Source organism: Coregonus clupeaformis, chromosome 35, assembly GCF_020615455.1.
Source record: "Coregonus clupeaformis isolate EN_2021a chromosome 35, ASM2061545v1, whole genome shotgun sequence".
Taxonomy (NCBI): domain Eukaryota; kingdom Metazoa; phylum Chordata; class Actinopteri; order Salmoniformes; family Salmonidae; genus Coregonus; species Coregonus clupeaformis.
This window is the reverse complement of record NC_059226.1, coordinates 16,470,055-16,487,736: the sequence shown is the minus strand read 5'-3', so window position 1 is coordinate 16,487,736 and position 17,682 is coordinate 16,470,055. Positions and strand designations below refer to the sequence as shown.

Below are 17,682 nucleotides of genomic sequence, written 5' to 3'. Positions count from 1 at the left end.
TTTCATCTCTGGTAATCAACTAAGACCCTTGGGTCTATCTTCTTTCATTCTTAATCTACATGAGCTACTAACAGATTGATACAGTACTGTAGACTACATCTGTGTTTTGCAGCATTGGTCCCACACTGGTCTAGTTCCGGGAGCCGTTTTCTGGTTTCGGTCACCTTGCCTTGTTATCATCATAACCAATAAAATGTATAATACGTCAGCTGTGATCATAAAAGCCTTTCTCTCAGTCCACCACCCATCCTATCAGATAACTCTGTATTTATTCAATCCACTCCCTCATACCACAGGTACCACGTGTGAGGAAGGGGATGTACGTGTGTGTGTGTGTGTGTGTGTGTATGTGATGAAATAGTCTGTGTGCATACAAGTGTGTTCTCTATCTCTAATATGGATGGCCTTTAAGTTCGGCCTCGACAGGTGTGTGTGCTCTCTGGTAATTTTTCATCTGTAAATGGGTTTTGGTTACCAAGTGACAGAGCCATTAGGTCACACGAAGCAATGTACACTCTGGCGTGTACGGTGTGTTCCTGGAAAATAATTGAATCACAAACAGAATCAGATATTCGTTTTGGTTTTCCCCCACTTCCCCCTGCATCTCTGCTGCCTGGTAAGGTAGGAGCAACACAGGGTTTGTATAAGGCGTTAGGCAACCACTGCCATCTGCCTAAGTCGCATCCCAAATGGCACCCTGTATTGACCAGTGTCAAAAGTAGTGCACTATGTAGGGAATAGGGTGCCATTTGGGATTCAGCCCTGTTGTACATGTATTCCCTCTCTACTCTAGCTGGAGGAGGGAATAGAAAAGGAGGGGAGGTTGAATGTATTCAGCCAATGCATACAGATGAGGACCCAGCTCTGCGGCTCGGGGTAAACAGGCTGAAGCAGTATTCTATCAAAGGCCTCCTGCTGGGTGTGCTGCTCCTCAAGCTGCTGTGAAGCTCCCTGTGTTCTCCTCCAAACACAAAGAGACCAGAGCAGATTGGGTTTAACAGTACCGTGGACAGGCGTCAGCACAACACGCTAAGATAAATAAGACGCTGAGTCCTCTTTGAAGAGACTGGTAATGAACTTGGCTAAACACAACACTGACCTATTACGTGATGCAGTGAGTGGCATTTGAGGTACGTCAGTAAGGGGATGATTGTGTACTTGTCTTTTGTCACGCTTATGACGTGATGCACCTTTGTATGTCTTTGTGACACAACTGGAATGGTGATCTCAGCTAAAGCTAAAGCAAACGCCACAATGACTTTTCATCACTAAGCTCAAACACTGAACTCTTTTGGTGTTTAGATACCAGTGCTTTTGCAGATTCAAATGCATGCTGTAAACCAGGGCTATTCAACTGCATTCCTGGAGGGCCCAAACACATCTGTTTTTTGATAGTTCAATTTATTCATCAGTCTCAGGTCTATGTCATCTCTGATTATAGGGGGAAAAAGAACACCAGAAGAGTAACTGGCCTCGAAGGCCAAGGTTTAAGACTTCTGGTTGAGCCCACAGGCTTTGACTCCCTAACCTTTGACCTAACCTTTGACCTTAACATAACAGGTCTGTTTCAATATTGCAGGTTTGGGGTGTTTTGCAGAGTGTGTATGGCGCACATGAAGCTCATGACTGTATGTTTGTAGTGTTATCTGTTTCTGTAGGGGCAGATTTCAACACCTCAACTCCTGGCACACATGGCAGCCCTGGGCCCACAGATACATCCATGACTCCAGGAGATAGATCCACCACCCTCTTATCCACAAAGACCCCAGTCTCCACTGAACCCAGCTCCACCACCACAGACAGAGCCACCACCACCATCCAGGACCCCTCAACTGTCCTCACTAGCACTGAGGGCACCTCACCCACAACAGCAGCCATCTCTAAAACTGAAGAGGTCTCTACTACAACAGACCGGACCTCAACTTCTGATACGACAGAGTCTACACAAGCAGTCAGCACCACTGCGACAGAAACCAGAACTATCTCATCAGTCAGCATAGCAGAGATTACTTCCTCCCACAAGACCACAGCGTACACTGTCACTTCCCCTGAGTCGACGGAAAAAGACAGTCCATCTACAGACAGCGGCACGACAACACCCACCACCACACCTGGCCTTAGCAGAGGTGTCTCTCTGTCTACCACGGAATATACCGGAACCTCCTCTGTCACCACTGAGACAGGCCGTACCTCAGCTGATGTCCCCACAGAGTCAAACACAACTCCAGACATTGTCCCAACCAGCAGCACCAAAGAGCCAGGCACACATGAAACAACAGCTTTCAATACAGCTATCACAGATACAGGTACCAAAGACAGTGAGACCACAGGTACAGGGATCACAAAGACCACCATCCCACCAACTGATCAGACTTCTCTCCCAGTAACAGAGGGTAGTACCGTGTCTTCTACACCCTCCGCTGCCACTACAAAGGGCCCTGAGACCTCTCTCCCAGTATTCCATAGTACCTTGCCCTCTTCCTCGACCACCGCCAATACAGAGGGCTCCCAGGTCCCCACTACAAAGGGTAATGTGACCTCTCTCCCAGTATTCCATAGTACCTTGCCCTCTTCCTCGATCACCGCCAATACAGAGGGCTCCCAGGTCCCCACAACAAAGGGCCCTGAGACCTCTCTCCCAGTATTCCATAGTACCTTTCCCTCTTCCTCGACCACTGCCAATACAGAGGGCTCCCAGGTCCCCACAACAAAGGGCATTGTGACCTCTCTCCCAGTATCACATAGTACCTTGCCCTCTTCCTCAACCACCGCCAATACAGAGGGCTCCCAGGTCTCCACTACAAAGGGCAATGTGACCTCTCTCCCAGCATTCCATAGTACCTTGCCCTCTTCCTCGACCACCGCCAATACAGAGGGCTCCCAGGTCCCCACTACAAAGGGCCCTGAGACCTCTCTCCCAGTATTCCATAGTACCTTGCCCTCTTCCTCGACCACTGCCAATACAGAGGAATCCCAGGTCCCCACTACAAAGGGCAATGTGACCTCTCTCCCAGTATCACATAGTACCTTGCCCTCTTCCTCGACCACTGCCAATACAGAGGGCTCCCAGGTCCCCACTACAAAGGGCAATGTGACCTCTCTCCCAGTATCACATAGTACCTTTCCCTCTTCCTCGACCACTGACAATACAGAGGGCTCCCAGGTCCCCACTACAAAGGGCAATGTGACCTCTCTCCCAGTATCACATAGTACCTTGCCCTCTTCCTCGACCACTGCCAATACAGAGGGCTCCCAGGTCCCCACTACAAAGGGCAATGTGACCTCTCTCCCAGTATCACATAGTACCTTGCCCTCTTCCTCGACCACTGCCAATACAGAGGGCTCCCAGGTCCCCACTACAAAGGGCAATGTGACCTCTCTCCCAGTATCACATAGTACCTTGCCCTCTTCCTCGACCACCGCCAATACAGAGGGCTCCCAGGTCCCCACTACAAAGGGCAATGTGACCTCTCTCCCAGTATCACATAGTACCTTGCCCTCTTCCTCGACCACCGCCAATACAGAGGGCTCCCAGGTCCCCACTACAAAGGGCAATGTGACCTCTCTCCCAGTATCACATAGTACCTTGCCCTCTTCCTCAACCAGCATCAATACAGAGGGCTCCCATGTCCCCACTACAAAGGGCAATGTTACCTCTGTCCCAGTATCACATAGTACCTTGCCCTCTTCCTCGACCACTGCCAATACAGAGGGCTCCCATGTCCCCACTACAAAGGGCAATGTTACCTCTCTCCCAGTATCACATAGTACCTTTCCCTCTTCCTCGACTACTGCCAATACAGAGGGCTCCCAGGTCCCCACTATGAACGGCAATGTGACCTCTCTCCCAGTATCACATAGTACCTTGCCCTCTTCCTCGACCACCGCCAATACAGAGGGCTCCCAGGTCCCCACAACAAAGGGCCCTGAGACCTCTCTTCCAGTATCACATAGTACCTTTCCCTCTTCCTCGACCACCGCCAATACTGAGGGCTCCCATGTCCCCACTACAAAGGGCAATGTGACCTCTCTCCCAGTATCACATAGTACCTTGCCCTCTTCCTCGACCACTGCCAATACAGAGGGCTCCCAGGTCCCCACTACAAAGGGCAATGTGACCTCTCTCCCAGTATCACATAGTACCTTGCCCTCTTCCTCAACCAGCATCAATACAGAGGGCTCCCATGTCCCCACTACAAAGGGCAATGTTACCTCTGTCCCAGTATCACATAGTACCTTGCCCTCTTCCTCGACCACTGCCAATACAGAGGGCTCCCATGTCCCCACTACAAAGGGCAATGTTACCTCTCTCCCAGTATCACATAGTACCTTTCCCTCTTCCTCGACTACTGCCAATACAGAGGGCTCCCAGGTCCCCACTATGAACGGCAATGTGACCTCTCTCCCAGTATTCCATAGTACCTTTCCCTCTTCCTCGACCACTGCCAATACAGAGGGCTCCCAGGTCCCCACTACAAAGGTCAATGTGACCTCTCTCCCAGTATCACTTAGTACCTTTCCCTCTTCCTCGACCACTGCCAATACAGAGGGCTCCCAGGTCCCCACTACAAAGGGCAATGTGACCTCTCTCCCAGTATCACATAGTACCTTTCCCTCTTCCTCGACTACTGCCAATACAGAGGGCTCCCAGGTCCCCACTATGAACGGCAATGTTACCTCTCTCCCAGTATCACATAGTACCTTTCCCTCTTCCTCGACTACTGCCAATACAGAGGGCTCCCAGGTCCCCACTATGAACGGCAATGCGACCTCTCTCCCAGTATCACATAGTACCTTGCCCTCTTCCTCGACCACTGCCAATACAGAGGGCTCCCAGGTCCCCACAACAAAGGGCCCTGAGACCTCTCTCCCAGTATTCCATAGTACCTTGCCCGCTTCCTCGACCACCGCCAATACAGAGGGTTCCCAGGTCCCCACTACAAAGGGCAATGTGACCTCTCTCCCAGCATTCCATAGTACCTTGCCCTCTTCCTCGACCACCGCCAATACAGAGGATTCCCAGGTCCCTACTACGAACGGCAATGTTACTTCTCTCCCAGCTTTCCATAGTACCTTGCCCGCTTCCTCAACCACCGCCAATACAGAGGGTTCCCAGGTCCCCACTACGAACGGCAATGTTACCTCTCTCCCAGTATTCCATAGTACCTTGCCCTCTTCCTCGACCACCGCCAATACAGAGGGCTCCCAGGTCACCACAACAAAGGGCAATGCTACATCTCTCCCAGTATCACATAGTACCTTTCCCTCTTCCTCGACTACTGCCAATACAGAGGGCTCCCAGGTCCCCACTATGAACGGCAATGTGACCTCTCTCCCAGTATTCCATAGTACCTTTCCCTCTTCCTCGACCACTGCCAATACAGAGGGCTCCCAGGTCCCCACTACAAAGGTCAATGTGACCTCTCTCCCAGTATCACTTAGTACCTTTCCCTCTTCCTCGACCACTGCCAATACAGAGGGCTCCCAGGTCCCCACTACAAAGGTCAATGTGACCTCTCTCCCAGTATTCCATAGTACCTTGCCCTCTTCCTCGACCACCACCAATTTAGAGGGCTCCCAGGTCCCCACAACAAAGGGCCCTGAGACCTCTCTCCCAGTATTCCATAGTACCTTTCCCTCTTCCTCGACCACCGCCAATACAGAGGGTTCCCAGGTCCCTACTACGAACGGCAATGTGACCTCTCTCCCAGCATTCCATAGTACCTTGCCCGCTTCCTCGACCACCGCCAATACAGAGGGTTCCCAGGTCCCCACTACAAAGGGCAATGTGACCTCTCTCCCAGTATTCCATAGTACCTTGCCCTCTTCCTCGACCACCGCCAATACAGAAGTCTCCCAGGTCCCCACTACAAAGGGCAATGTTACCTCTCTCCCAGTATCACATAGTACCTTTCCCTCTTCCTCGACTACTGCCAATACAGAGGGCTCCCAGGTCCCCACTATGAACGACAATTTGACCTCTCTCCCAGTATCATTTAGTACCTTGCCTTCTTCCTCGACCACTGCCAATACAGAGGGCTCCCAGGTCCCCACAACAAAGGGCCCTGAGACCTCTCTCCCAGTATTCCATAGTACCTTGCCCTCTTCCTCGACCACTGCCAATACAGAGGGCTCCCAGGTCCCCACTACAAAGAGCAATGTGACCTCTCTCCCAGTATTCCATAGTACCTTGCCCGCTTCCTCGACCACCGCCAATACAGAGGGCTCCCAGGTCCCCACTACAAAGGGCAATGTTACCTCTCTCCCAGCATTCCATAGTACCTTGCCCTCTTCCTCGACCACCGCCAATACAGAGGATTCCCAGGTCCCTACTACGAACGGCAATGTTACCTCTCTCCCAGCATTTCATAGTACCTTGCCCGCTTCCTCAACCACCGCCAATACAGAGGGTTCCCAGGTCCCCACTACGAACGGCAATGTTACCTCTCTCCCAGTATTCCATAGTACCTTGCCCTCTTCCTCAACCACCGCCAATACAGAGGGCTCCCAGGTTCCCACAACAAAGGGCAATGTTACCTCTCTCCCAGTATCACATAGTACCTTTCCCTCTTCCTCGACTACTGCCAATACAGAGGGCTCCCAGGTCCCCACTATGAACGGCAATGTGACCTCTCTCCCAGTATCACATAGTACCTTGCCCTCTTCCTCGACCACCGCCAATACAGAGGGCTCCCAGGTCCCCACAACAAAGGGCCCTGAGACCTCTCTCCCAGTATTCCATAGTACCTTTCCCTCTTCCTCGACCACTGCCAATACAGAGGGCTCCCAGGTCCCCACTACAAAGGGCAATGTGACCTCTCTCCCAGTATCACTTAGTACCTTGCCCTCTTCCTCGACCACCGCCAATACAGAGGGCTCCCAGGTCCCCACTACAAAGGGCAATGTTACCTCTCTCCCAGTATCACATAGTACCTTGCCCTCTTCCTCGACCAGCACCAATACAGAGGGCTCCCATGTCCCCACTACAAAGGGCAATGTTACCTCTCTCCCAGTATCACATAGTACCTTGCCCTCTTCCTCGACCACTGCCAATACAGAGGACTCCCATGTCCCCACTACAAAGGGCAATGTTACCTCTCTCCCAGTATCACATAGTACCTTTCCCTCTTCCTCGACTACTGCCAATACAGAGGGCTCCCAGGTCCCCACTATGAACGGCAATGTGACCTCTCACCCAGTATCACATAGTACCTTGCCCTCTTCTTCGACCACCGCCAATACAGAGGGCTCCCAGGTCCCCACAACAACGGGCCCTGAGACCTCTCTCCCAGTATTCCATAGTACCTTTCCCTCTTCCTCGACCACTGCCAATACAGAGGGCTCCCAGGTCCCCACTACAAAGGGCAATGTGACCTCTCTCCCAGTTTCACATAGTACCTTGCCCTCTTCCTCGACCACCGCCAATACTGAGGGCTCCCATGTCCCCACTACAAAGGGCAATGTGACCTCTCTCCCAGTATCACATAGTACCTTGCCCTCTTCCTCGACCACCCCCAATACAGAGGGCTCCCAGGTCCCCACAACAAAGGGCCCTGAGACCTCTCTCCCAGTATTCCATAGTACCTTTCCCTCTTCCTCGACCACTGCCAATACAGAGGGCTCCCAGGTCCCCACTACAAAGGGCAATGTGACCTCTCTCCCAGTATCACATAGTACCTTGCCCTCTTCCTCGACCACTGCCAATACAGAGGGCTCCCAGGTCCCCACTACAAAGGGCAATGTTACCTCTCTCCCAGCATTCCATAGTACCTTGCCCTCTTCCTCGACCACCGCCAATACAGAGGGTTCCCAGGTCCCTACTACGAACGGCAATGTGACCTCTCTCCCAGCATTCCATAGTACCTTGCCCGCTTCCTCGACCACCGCCAATACAGAGGGTTCCCAGGTCCCCACTACGAATGGCAATGTGACCTCTCTCCCAGTTTTCCATAGTACCTTGCCCTCTTCCTCGACCACCGCCAATACTGAGGGCTCCCATGTCCCCACTACAAAGGGCAATGTGACCTCTCTCCCAGTATCACATAGTACCTTGCCCTCTTCCTCGACCACCCCCAATACAGAGGGCTCCCAGGTCCCCACAACAAAGGGCCCTGAGACCTCTCTCCCAGTATTCCATAGTACCTTTCCCTCTTCCTCGACTACTGCCAATACAGAGGGCTCCCAGGTCCCCACTACAAAGAGCAATGTGACCTCTCTCCCAGTATCACATAGTACCTTGCCCTCTTCCTCGACCACTGCCAATACAGAGGGCTCCCAGGTCCCTACTACGAACGGCAATGTGACCTCTCTCCCAGCATTCCATAGTACCTTGCCCGCTTCCTCGACCACCACCAATACAGAGGGTTCCCAGGTCCCCACTACGAATGGCAATGTGACCTCTCTCCCAGTATTCCATAGTACCTTGCCCTCTTCCTCGACCACTGCCAATATAGAGGGCTCCCAGCTCCCCACTACAAAGAGCAATGTGACCTCTCTCCCAGTATTCCATAGTACCTTGCCCTCTTCCTCGACCACCGCCAATACAGAGGTCTCCCAGGTCGCCACAACAAAGGGCCCTGAGACCACTCTCCCAGTATCACATAGTACCTTGCCCTCTTCCTCGACCACCGCCAATACAGAGGGCTCCCATGTCCCCACTACAAAGGGCAATGTGACCTCTCTCCCAGTATCACATAGTACCTTGCCCTCTTCCTCGACCACCCCTAATACAGAGGGCTCCCAGGTCCCCACAACAAAGGGCCCTGAGACCTCTCTCCCAGTATTCCATAGTACCTTTCCCTCTTCCTCGACCACTGCCAATACAGAGGGCTCCCAGGTCCCCACTACAAAGGGCAATGTGACCTCTCTCCCAGTATCACATAGTACCTTGCCCTCTTCCTCGACCACTGCCAATACAGAGGGCTCCCAGGTCCCCACTACAAATGGCAATGTTACCTCTCTCCCAGCATTCCATAGTACCTTGCCCGCTTCCTCGACCACCGCCAATACAGAGGGTTCCCAGGTCCCCACTACGAATGGCAATGTGACCTCTCTCCCAGTATTCCATAGTACCTTGCCCTCTTCCTCGACTACCGCCAATACAGAGGGCTCCCAGGTCGCCACAACAATGGGCCCTGAGACCTCTCTCCCAGTATTCCATAGTACCTTTCCCTCTTCCTCGACCACTGCCAATACAGAGGGCTCCCAGGTCCCCACTACAAAGGGCAATGTGACCACTCTCCCAGTATCACATAGTACCTTTCCCTCTTCCTCGACCACTGCCAATACAGGGGGCTCCCAGGTCCCCACTACAAAGGGCAATGTGACCGTTCTCCCAGTATCACATAGTACCTTGCCCTCTTCCTCGACCACCGCCAATACAGAGGGCTCCCAGGTCCCCACTACACAGGGCAATGTTACCTCTCTCCCAGCATTCCATAGTACCTTGCCCTCTTCCTCGACCACCGCCAATACAGAGGGTTCCCAGGTCCCTACTATGAACGGCAATGTGACCTCTCTCCCAGTATCACATAGTACCTTGCCCTCTTCCTCGACCACCGCCAATACAGAGGGCTCCCAGGTCGCCACAACAATGGGCCCTGAGACCTCTCTCCCAGTATTCCATAGTACCTTTCCCTCTTCCTCGACCACTGCCAATACAGAGGGCTCCCAGGTCCCCACTACAAAGGGCAATGTGACCACTCTCCCAGTATCACATAGTACCTTGCCCTCTTCCTCGACCACCGCCAATACAGAGGGCTCCCAGGTCCCCTCTACAAAGGGCAATGTGACCTCTCTCCCAGTATTCCATAGTACCTTGCCCTCTTCCTCGACTACCGCCAATACAGAGGGCTCCCAGGTCCCCACAACAAAGGGCCCTGAGACCTCTCTCCCAGTATTCCATAGTACCTTTCCCTCTTCCTCAACCACTGCCAATACAGAGGGCTCCCAGGTCCCCACTACAAAGGGCAATGTGACCGTTCTCCCAGTATCACATAGTACCTTGCCCTCTTCCTCGACCACCGCCAATACAGAGGGCTCCCAGGTCCCCACTACAAAGGGCAATGTTACCTCTCTCCCAGCATTCCATAGTACCTTGCCCTCTTCCTCAACCACAGCCAATACAGAGGGTTCCCAGGTCCCTACTATGAACGGCAATGTGACCTCTCTCCCAGTATCACATAGTACCTTGCCCTCTTCCTCTACCACCGCCAATACAGAGGGCTCCCAGGTCCCCACAACCAAGGGCCCTGAGACCTCTCTCCCAGTATCACATAGTACCTTGCCCTCTTCCTCAACCAGCACCAATACAGAGGGCTCCCAGACCCCTACTACAAATGGCGCTGTGACCTCTCTCCCAATGACAGATAGCACCCCGTCCTCAACCCCCACCGCTACCATTACAGGGAGCCCTCATACAGACAAAACCACTGGAACAGAGGGGACTACCGATTCTACAACCCCAACTGTCACTCCAGCCTCGCCCCCCACCTCCAGCCCACCCTCTCCAGGCTCAACCCAAACCCCAGTTAGCAGCACTGCTGTCCCCATAGATACCTCCACCACCACCCCTGCCCCCTCACCCACCATCACACCTACAGGAGGTACGCTTCAATATTTCATTGTCCGTGTCATTTGTTGTAAACATGATTGTGTCTGTGTTATATCTGAAGGAGGACTAAATTGAATGCAGCAAACTGATTAAAAACAAATATATTATCTTCACTGTGAGATGTTAATCAATGTTGAAGCTTCCTTTCTAATTTGATCTTTGTCATGTCTTCTTTCCTTCTTTTCTTTTACCACAGAAACTCCTGGACAACCAACTAGCAAAACTAGTGAGAGCCCACTTCCTCCTTTCCACACCTCCACCTCCCCTATTGGTGGAAGCACCATCCAGCCAGAGTCAGCCATCACTGCTGCCACATCCCTGCCTCCACCCATCTCCATAGTGTGTCCCTCCACTCCCTGTCCATACAATAGCATCTGTCTCAGTGGCACCTGCCAGTGTGTGTCTGGGACCTTCCTCTTTGAGGGCAGCTGTGTACCAGGTTAGTGCTAGTTGCTAGTGTTATAATGAAGACAATGACAGTGATGATGCAGGAGGATGATGCTGATAATGGCGATGGTGGTGGGGATGATGGTGATGATATTTTTTCCCCTTCATTTTCAGCCCAAGTGTTCTCTGGAGACCTGCATCTCCACAAAATATTTCAGGATGAAATGAGAAACCGGTCATCAGTGATATTTCAGCAAACAGCAGCCATGATCTCAGAGGCAGTAGGTCCTTCAGTCACAAAGCCCAGTAGTTACAATGTATTTTCCTCTCAGACAGAATGACAGTGGTTACAGTGTATTTTCCTCTCAGACAGAATGACAGTGGTTACAGTGTATTCTCCTGTCAGACAGAATGACAGTGGTTACAGTGTATTCTCCTCTCAGACAGAATGACAGTGGTTACAGTGTATTCTCCTCTCAGACAGAATGACAGTGGTTACAATGTATTCTCCTCTCAGAGCTACAGAGGGGGACAATAATCCTCTCTTATCTTATCTTATTTTTAGCTGAGAGGAGCCTTGGAAAACATGTCTGGATACAACCAAACTGATGTTGTGCTGCTTAAGTAAGATTCTCTACGCTACATTGTCAAGAATGGTTGTTATCCAATGTATATCCCACTGGGATTTGTTGTGATGACCAGGACATTGGTTTGACCATACATTTTAACAGCTGGCTTATAATCGTGATTATGTATGGTCTTTGTGACCCTACAGGCAAGGCAGTGTGATAGCGACCGTGAACAACGTGTTTAATCTAGGTTCCAGTGCCACCCAGACTTCGACCGATGCCGCTATAGAGAAAGCCATACAAGTATGTGGGACGACCTGTGGGTCTATACTGGAAAGAGCTAAATTTAACGGTGGGTACTGTGCATTACTGTTCACCCTGTGTAGAAGGAGTGACCAGCAGGGAGATTCTTACTACCTGAGAGCTTTAACCATACTTTCTATTCATTAAAATAATAGGTAGATAGGTACTCTATAATACCAGAGGGAGAAAATGTAATGGCAAACAACAGTAGACTAAAATACTGACATTCTTGTACTCTGTAGACATAAACAAAGTGCCATAAAACATGAAGTACCATTACATAGTGTCAATAACATGACTGGAGTGTGTCCCTGTCCTTTTCCCAGCCACCAACCTATGTGATCAGATCCCCCTACCATGTGATCTCCCCTCTACTACTTGTGAGTACAAAGAAGATGGAGTGACCAGATGCTTCTGTAAGGCTGGCTACATCAACAGCCTCTACTCAAACCGCAGCTGCACAGGTGAGTACAAACCTGTCTCTTATGGGTTTATGCTCATTGAAAGGTTATTCAAGATAGGAGTCGGTGATTATATGTATTAGTAGTCTTTGTGTTTGTACGTACTGAGTGCATTGAAATGTTACACAAGACACAAGATAACGGCTTAGCTACCGTATAATGGAGCTGCTGAACAAATTCAATTTCATAGAGAGAGAAGAGCAAAGGAGATACAAACAGACAGACAGAGGCAGACCCAGAGCAAGGTCAAGTACACTTGGCTTAGCTTCAGTGTGAACAAAATGGGAAAGTTACCATCAAAAGAATGCATTTGCGTTCATGAAAATACTTGTGTGTGTGTGTGTGTGAGAGAGAGAGAGAGAGGGGGTCAAGTTCTGTGTAGACGTTTCTCCTCTCTGACCCATGGCACTATATATCTCTTTAATGTATTTGTCTGCAAAGGGGGCGTTGCCCTGGAAACCAGTTGAAGAATCATGGTCAGTATCTGCCGAGCCAGGGGCTGGATTAGTTTTGTCCAGCAGGGCAGTTATTGGATGGGGAGAACTACTAAACAATAAGTAATGTAGATGACTGTGCTCCCCACGGACCCATGGTAAACTACACATACTGTGTAGCCTGTTCCTCAAATCTAAAATTGTACACGCTGATGTTACAGCAAATAGCATCTTCTCTAAGAGCAAGTATTTGTTATGTGGCTTATTCAGCTAATTTATTGAGCAAACATTGGTGAGCTTCACCTGGTCTCCTCTGTGATAGCAGAGCTACAGTACACAGAGTGGGTGATAAGATCACAGTGTTCCTATGTTTGTTCCCCTCTGTGAAACTGTGACATCACTGTCTCCATAGAGATCCTATAATTCACATCGTTCTATATGTAATTCTATGGCTGTCTCTCACCTATGTTTCCTCTTTCTCCATAGCCTGTCCCAGTGGTCAAAGGGCAGAGGGAGGCACATGTGTGCCGTGAGTATTTTAATTTAATCTATTTTTGTTTGGTTGAGACAGGCAGAGTTCCCATGTTGATATTGCATTAAAGCACAGTGGATAGCTGCAAATAACTAGCGCCCCCTTGTGCCCGTACTGTGTAATTGCACCAGGAACTACTGTGACCTAAGACAATGTATTGTGGTCAGATGATATGAAATGTGTATCATGTTTGCTATTATTGTTCTATTCCAGATGCCCGTTTGGCTGCGCTGGATTCAACTGCACTGACTGTAAGTTGCACTAAAGCTCCTCTTTCTTAACCAATGGGTACAGAGATTTTATAAAAGTTAGTGTGGTGTTTCCCAGTTATCTGAAGTGTGTTCATGTGTGTGTGTATCTCTCTCTATGTAGCGGCTCTGTTGGCAGTGGTGGTCATCACCTGTGTACTGGGGGGAGTCCTTCTCATCATGCTGCTGGCCCTGTTTGCATACTACTGCTGGTAAGAATATAAAACCCTCCTCTCCTCTCCTCTCCTCTCCTCTCCTCTCCTCTCCTCTCCTCTCCTCTCCTCTCCTCTCCTCTCCTCTCCTCTCCTCTCCTCTCCTCTCCTCTCCTCTACTCTCCTCTCCTCTACTCTCCTAACCATTACTCTTAGCTGCACCCCTGGTTCTACACCCACCCTACAAAATCTTGACGTTATTTCTCTCACCAAATTGTATCATCAGATAGACTTAAAGATATAGAGCTGTACATTTACATTGTCCTATCTGTGTGTCTTGGAGGTACCAGTCGCAGTCGGTGAAGAAGCCTTCAGCAGACTTCAGCAGCCCGTACCCTGTGGAGGACTTCCAGGGCCCCTGGTCCACCACCCAAGGCATCACCCCAATCCCCCGGGCCAGCACCAACTGGGACTCGGCCCCCATGGAGATGACCGAGGGGGGTGGAACACACACCCTGGTCAACAAGAAGCCCCACACCAACGGAGCGGTGAGTCAATTGTGATTAAGCCTGTATTCTTCTGGCCTAATGCATTCTAGACCATATGGAGACTTACTGCTAGATAAACCTACCGCTTGTACATTGCCCCAAATTGTAATTGTCCTGTCTGCTTTCCTCTCACTGCGTTTGTCCTCTGGAAACCTAATACGCTAACTCCAAGATCTTCTCTGTCTTGTGTAACATATTTAAGATGTGTGGTGTCCGAGATAACGATGCTGATTATGCTGTGATGATAAGAAGTCCACTTACACTGTACTTTGATTATAAAGGTTTATTGTATCAAAGATCACAGTATCAATTTACAGACATCTGCAGATATCTGGAGAACAACGGCCCAATCTGTTAATATGTTGTTTCTCCCCGTCCTTTGTTCAAAACATGGTATTTATCCTATGTAACATAAGATGGGTGGTTTTTGACAGACCAATCCCTGGCCTCCACATATCTCCAAATGTCCTCTATTCCAAGAAGCCTATGTAGTAATGCTTTCCAGATGTTTCAGCAAAGCAGAGTAAAGTTAATCTATTACACCATTTGCAAATGTCAGCAAAATCATAGACCTTCAGACACTACAGATGCTTTGAGATGTTGTCTCCTTAAATGCTGTGTGCTACTTGTTATTTAACTCCTATATTACGTGCGTAAATCGTATGTAATATTTGAGTTGCTTGTTGTGCTATAACTGTAGCTGTCGTAGTGGAGAGTTAATGTTTGCTAGTGTTTAAGTTAGCGAGTTAGTTAGCATGTATGTGTTCCTTCCCTTCTTTGCCTGACTCCCAGTGTGTTGCTTTAGGGATTCCACATTATGCCTAAACGGGGGAAGAAGGTAAGGTTCTATGTCTAGTAAAGCTTTGCTTTCCCTCTCCTTACTAATCAAGCATATAAACTATGCTGATGATTTTACTAAACCTACCCTGTCCTTTGACCTGGTGATGGGAAAGACTGAAACTTAATGAACGCTTGGTGGAACAGTCAATAGCTTCCAATACCTTTTGTGATCCACCATTTGGTTTATGAGGAAAATAACTCTTATTGGGTTTCAATAGTTCAAAATATACCGGGAACACAAGCGTTGATGAATGGTCCGTTTTCTCATCTTAATTTCATGTATGTTGCTGTTTGATTTGTGTGTTTGTGTGTGTGTCTGCATGTGTCTGCGTGTTCTCTGACATTCCTGCCTGTCAATGTTTCAGACCGGGTCGTATGACCTGACCTCAGACAGCATGAACACGTTCAAGGGGAAGAACCAGTCTCGCTACTCCTACCTGGTGCAGGGCCACGAGAACCCTTACTTCATACCTGCAGAAGAGAGGAGACCCGAATGAGAACCTCAGTGATGTCTGGAGACAAGGACCTCTATTGACAAAGCGTCTTAAAGCAGAAATGCTGATCTAGGATCATTTTTGCCTTTTTAAATCATAATTACTAAAAAGGGGAGACCTGATCCTAGATCAACACTCCTACTCTGAGATGCTTTGTGAATATTTGCCATTGAGAGGAGAGAAGGATGGGTTAGAGAGAGGAGGGAAGGCTACAGGGAAGGTGGGGGGTATCTCACAAAAATAGCTAAAGATCAAATTGAGAAGTCACTGACTTCTAGTAACACTGGGTATAGGTACATCCTCTCACTGTATTTGTGTTGAACTGTGTATAACTCTGTGTATACCTCAGGATGTTCTGGTAGATGCCCTATACTGTATAGGGCATCTGGAGTAATTAATGGTTTACAGTCATTCAAGGACTGGAGTCATTTATGGTTTAACGACACAACTACAAGGGACTTGACAGCAGGGTTTTAAATATGTTCTTCTTAAATCCAGTCTCAAAATCAGCTTTATGATTCAAAACGATCTGGGGTCAAACAATCACGGACTTCACAGGGATTCACTTCAATAACTGACACCACCAAAGAGGATATTGTTCACTATAAATTAATGGTTTACGTTTGAAATGTTCAGTTCATCTGATCATAGTCTTTATTCTGTTCTACATTACAAACAGAGGATTCTGAACAAGATTTGTAAAAATATATATAATATTATGTTTTATTTGTGTCTATTAGGCTGCGTTTAGACAGGCAGCCCAAATTCTAATTTTCTCACTAATTGGTCTTTTGAAAAACATCTGATGTGAAAAGATCTGATGTGGTTGGTCAAAAGACCGATTAGTGGGAAAAAAAAGGTCAGAATTGGACTGCCTTAAACGCAGCCTTATTGAATGAAGAGTGAGCTGAGTATAGCTCGTCATAGCCAGTAGATGCCGCCATTGTTCAGGGTCAAGCTTTTCATGTTCTTTTTTTCTGCAGTATGCCGGTACAGTTAGTTACCTGTATTTCTATGTCTTATTGAAGAGATTACTGATATATTTTATTGAAGATTGGTCATTCTGCATTGTAGTGTCTGCGCTCTCACAATCACCATATTATTTCAAAATGATTAATCTCTTGCTAATTGCACTAAATTATATATTGCGTTTCACTACATGTTATTTGTTTGGGTGGGGGAAATCATAGACATATTGTCAGTGAGAGCAAATTTATTTTTGTATTTTTACTTAAGGATTGATTGTGTTTTGATGAGGAGAGCTGTGTGTGTGAATGGTTGAAGGAGCTGGATCCCTAGTTCAGGGGTTTATACACAAAAGGGATATTTTGTATTAGTCTGGTCTGGAGCTGAGTAGACCTACTCTACAGTCTATTAGTCTGGCCTGGAGCTGAGTAGACCTACTCTACAGTCTATTAGTCTGGCCTGGAGCTGAGTAGACCTACTCTACAGTCTATTAGTCTGGCCTGGAGCTGAGTAGACCTACTCTACAGTCTATTAGTCTGGCCTGGAGCTGAGTAGACCTACTCTACAGTCTATTAGTCTGGCCTGGAGCTGAGTAGACCTACACTACAGTCTATTAGTCTGGCCTGGAGCTGAGTAGACCTACACTACAGTCTATTAGTCTGGCCTGGAGCTGAGTAGACCTACACTACAGTCTATTAGTCTGGCCTGGAGCTGAGTAGACCTACTCTACAGTCTATTAGTCTGGCCTGGAGCTGAGTAGACCTACTCTACAGTCTATTAGTCTGGCCTGGAGCTGAGTAGGCCTACATTCTCTGTTATTAGTAGTTTCCCTGCTGAAGCTGTCTGCATCTGCAAATGTGCCTATTTTCGATTGGTCTGTTTGAAGAATAGATAAATTATGCAAAAAAAGCTCTTGACAAAGCTTGTTCTCTGATGTGAATTACCATATCTATACACTTCCGCAAAAATGTTATGTTTCTGGAAGTCTTTCATGTGTCTGTGTGTATTTGTGAGTACGTGTGTCTTGGAGACAGTGCACTATTTTCTAAATGTATATACAACTTTTGTAAATGAAATGTCTTACTGCAGAGAATGATGGAAGTGCGATGAAAATAAATAAATACATTTAAACACAA

At 48.7% G+C, this 17,682-nt stretch overlaps 2 protein-coding genes across 3 annotated transcripts in view; both read left to right on the top strand.

Annotated features, from left to right (window-relative positions):
* LOC121570233 (mucin-17-like) overlaps window positions 1-9,138 on the top strand; it is a 19,691-nt gene extending 10,553 nt beyond the window's left edge. Inside the window, exons 2-3 of the mRNA XM_045211155.1 lie at window positions 1,641-7,369; window positions 9,070-9,138. Of these exons, the coding sequence (XP_045067090.1) occupies window positions 1,641-7,369; window positions 9,070-9,138 (5,798 nt within the window). The remainder of the gene's footprint in view (window positions 1-1,640; window positions 7,370-9,069) is intronic.
* On the top strand, window positions 9,139-17,682 carry si:ch211-198m17.1 (mucin-13). 2 transcript variants are annotated; one of them, XM_041880758.2, is made up of 12 exons: window positions 9,139-10,604; window positions 10,809-11,051; window positions 11,174-11,280; window positions 11,565-11,623; window positions 11,775-11,920; window positions 12,198-12,335; window positions 13,253-13,295; window positions 13,512-13,549; window positions 13,671-13,758; window positions 14,042-14,246; window positions 15,052-15,084; window positions 15,452-17,682. In XM_041880758.2, the coding sequence occupies exons 1-12, from the start codon at window positions 9,497-9,499 to the stop codon at window positions 15,581-15,583; spliced, it is 2,340 nt and encodes a 779-aa protein (XP_041736692.2). In that variant the 5' UTR covers window positions 9,139-9,496; the 3' UTR covers window positions 15,584-17,682. The 2 variants fall into 2 exon arrangements, with proteins under 2 accessions (XP_041736692.2, XP_041736693.2); XM_041880759.2 differs by lacking the exon at window positions 15,052-15,084.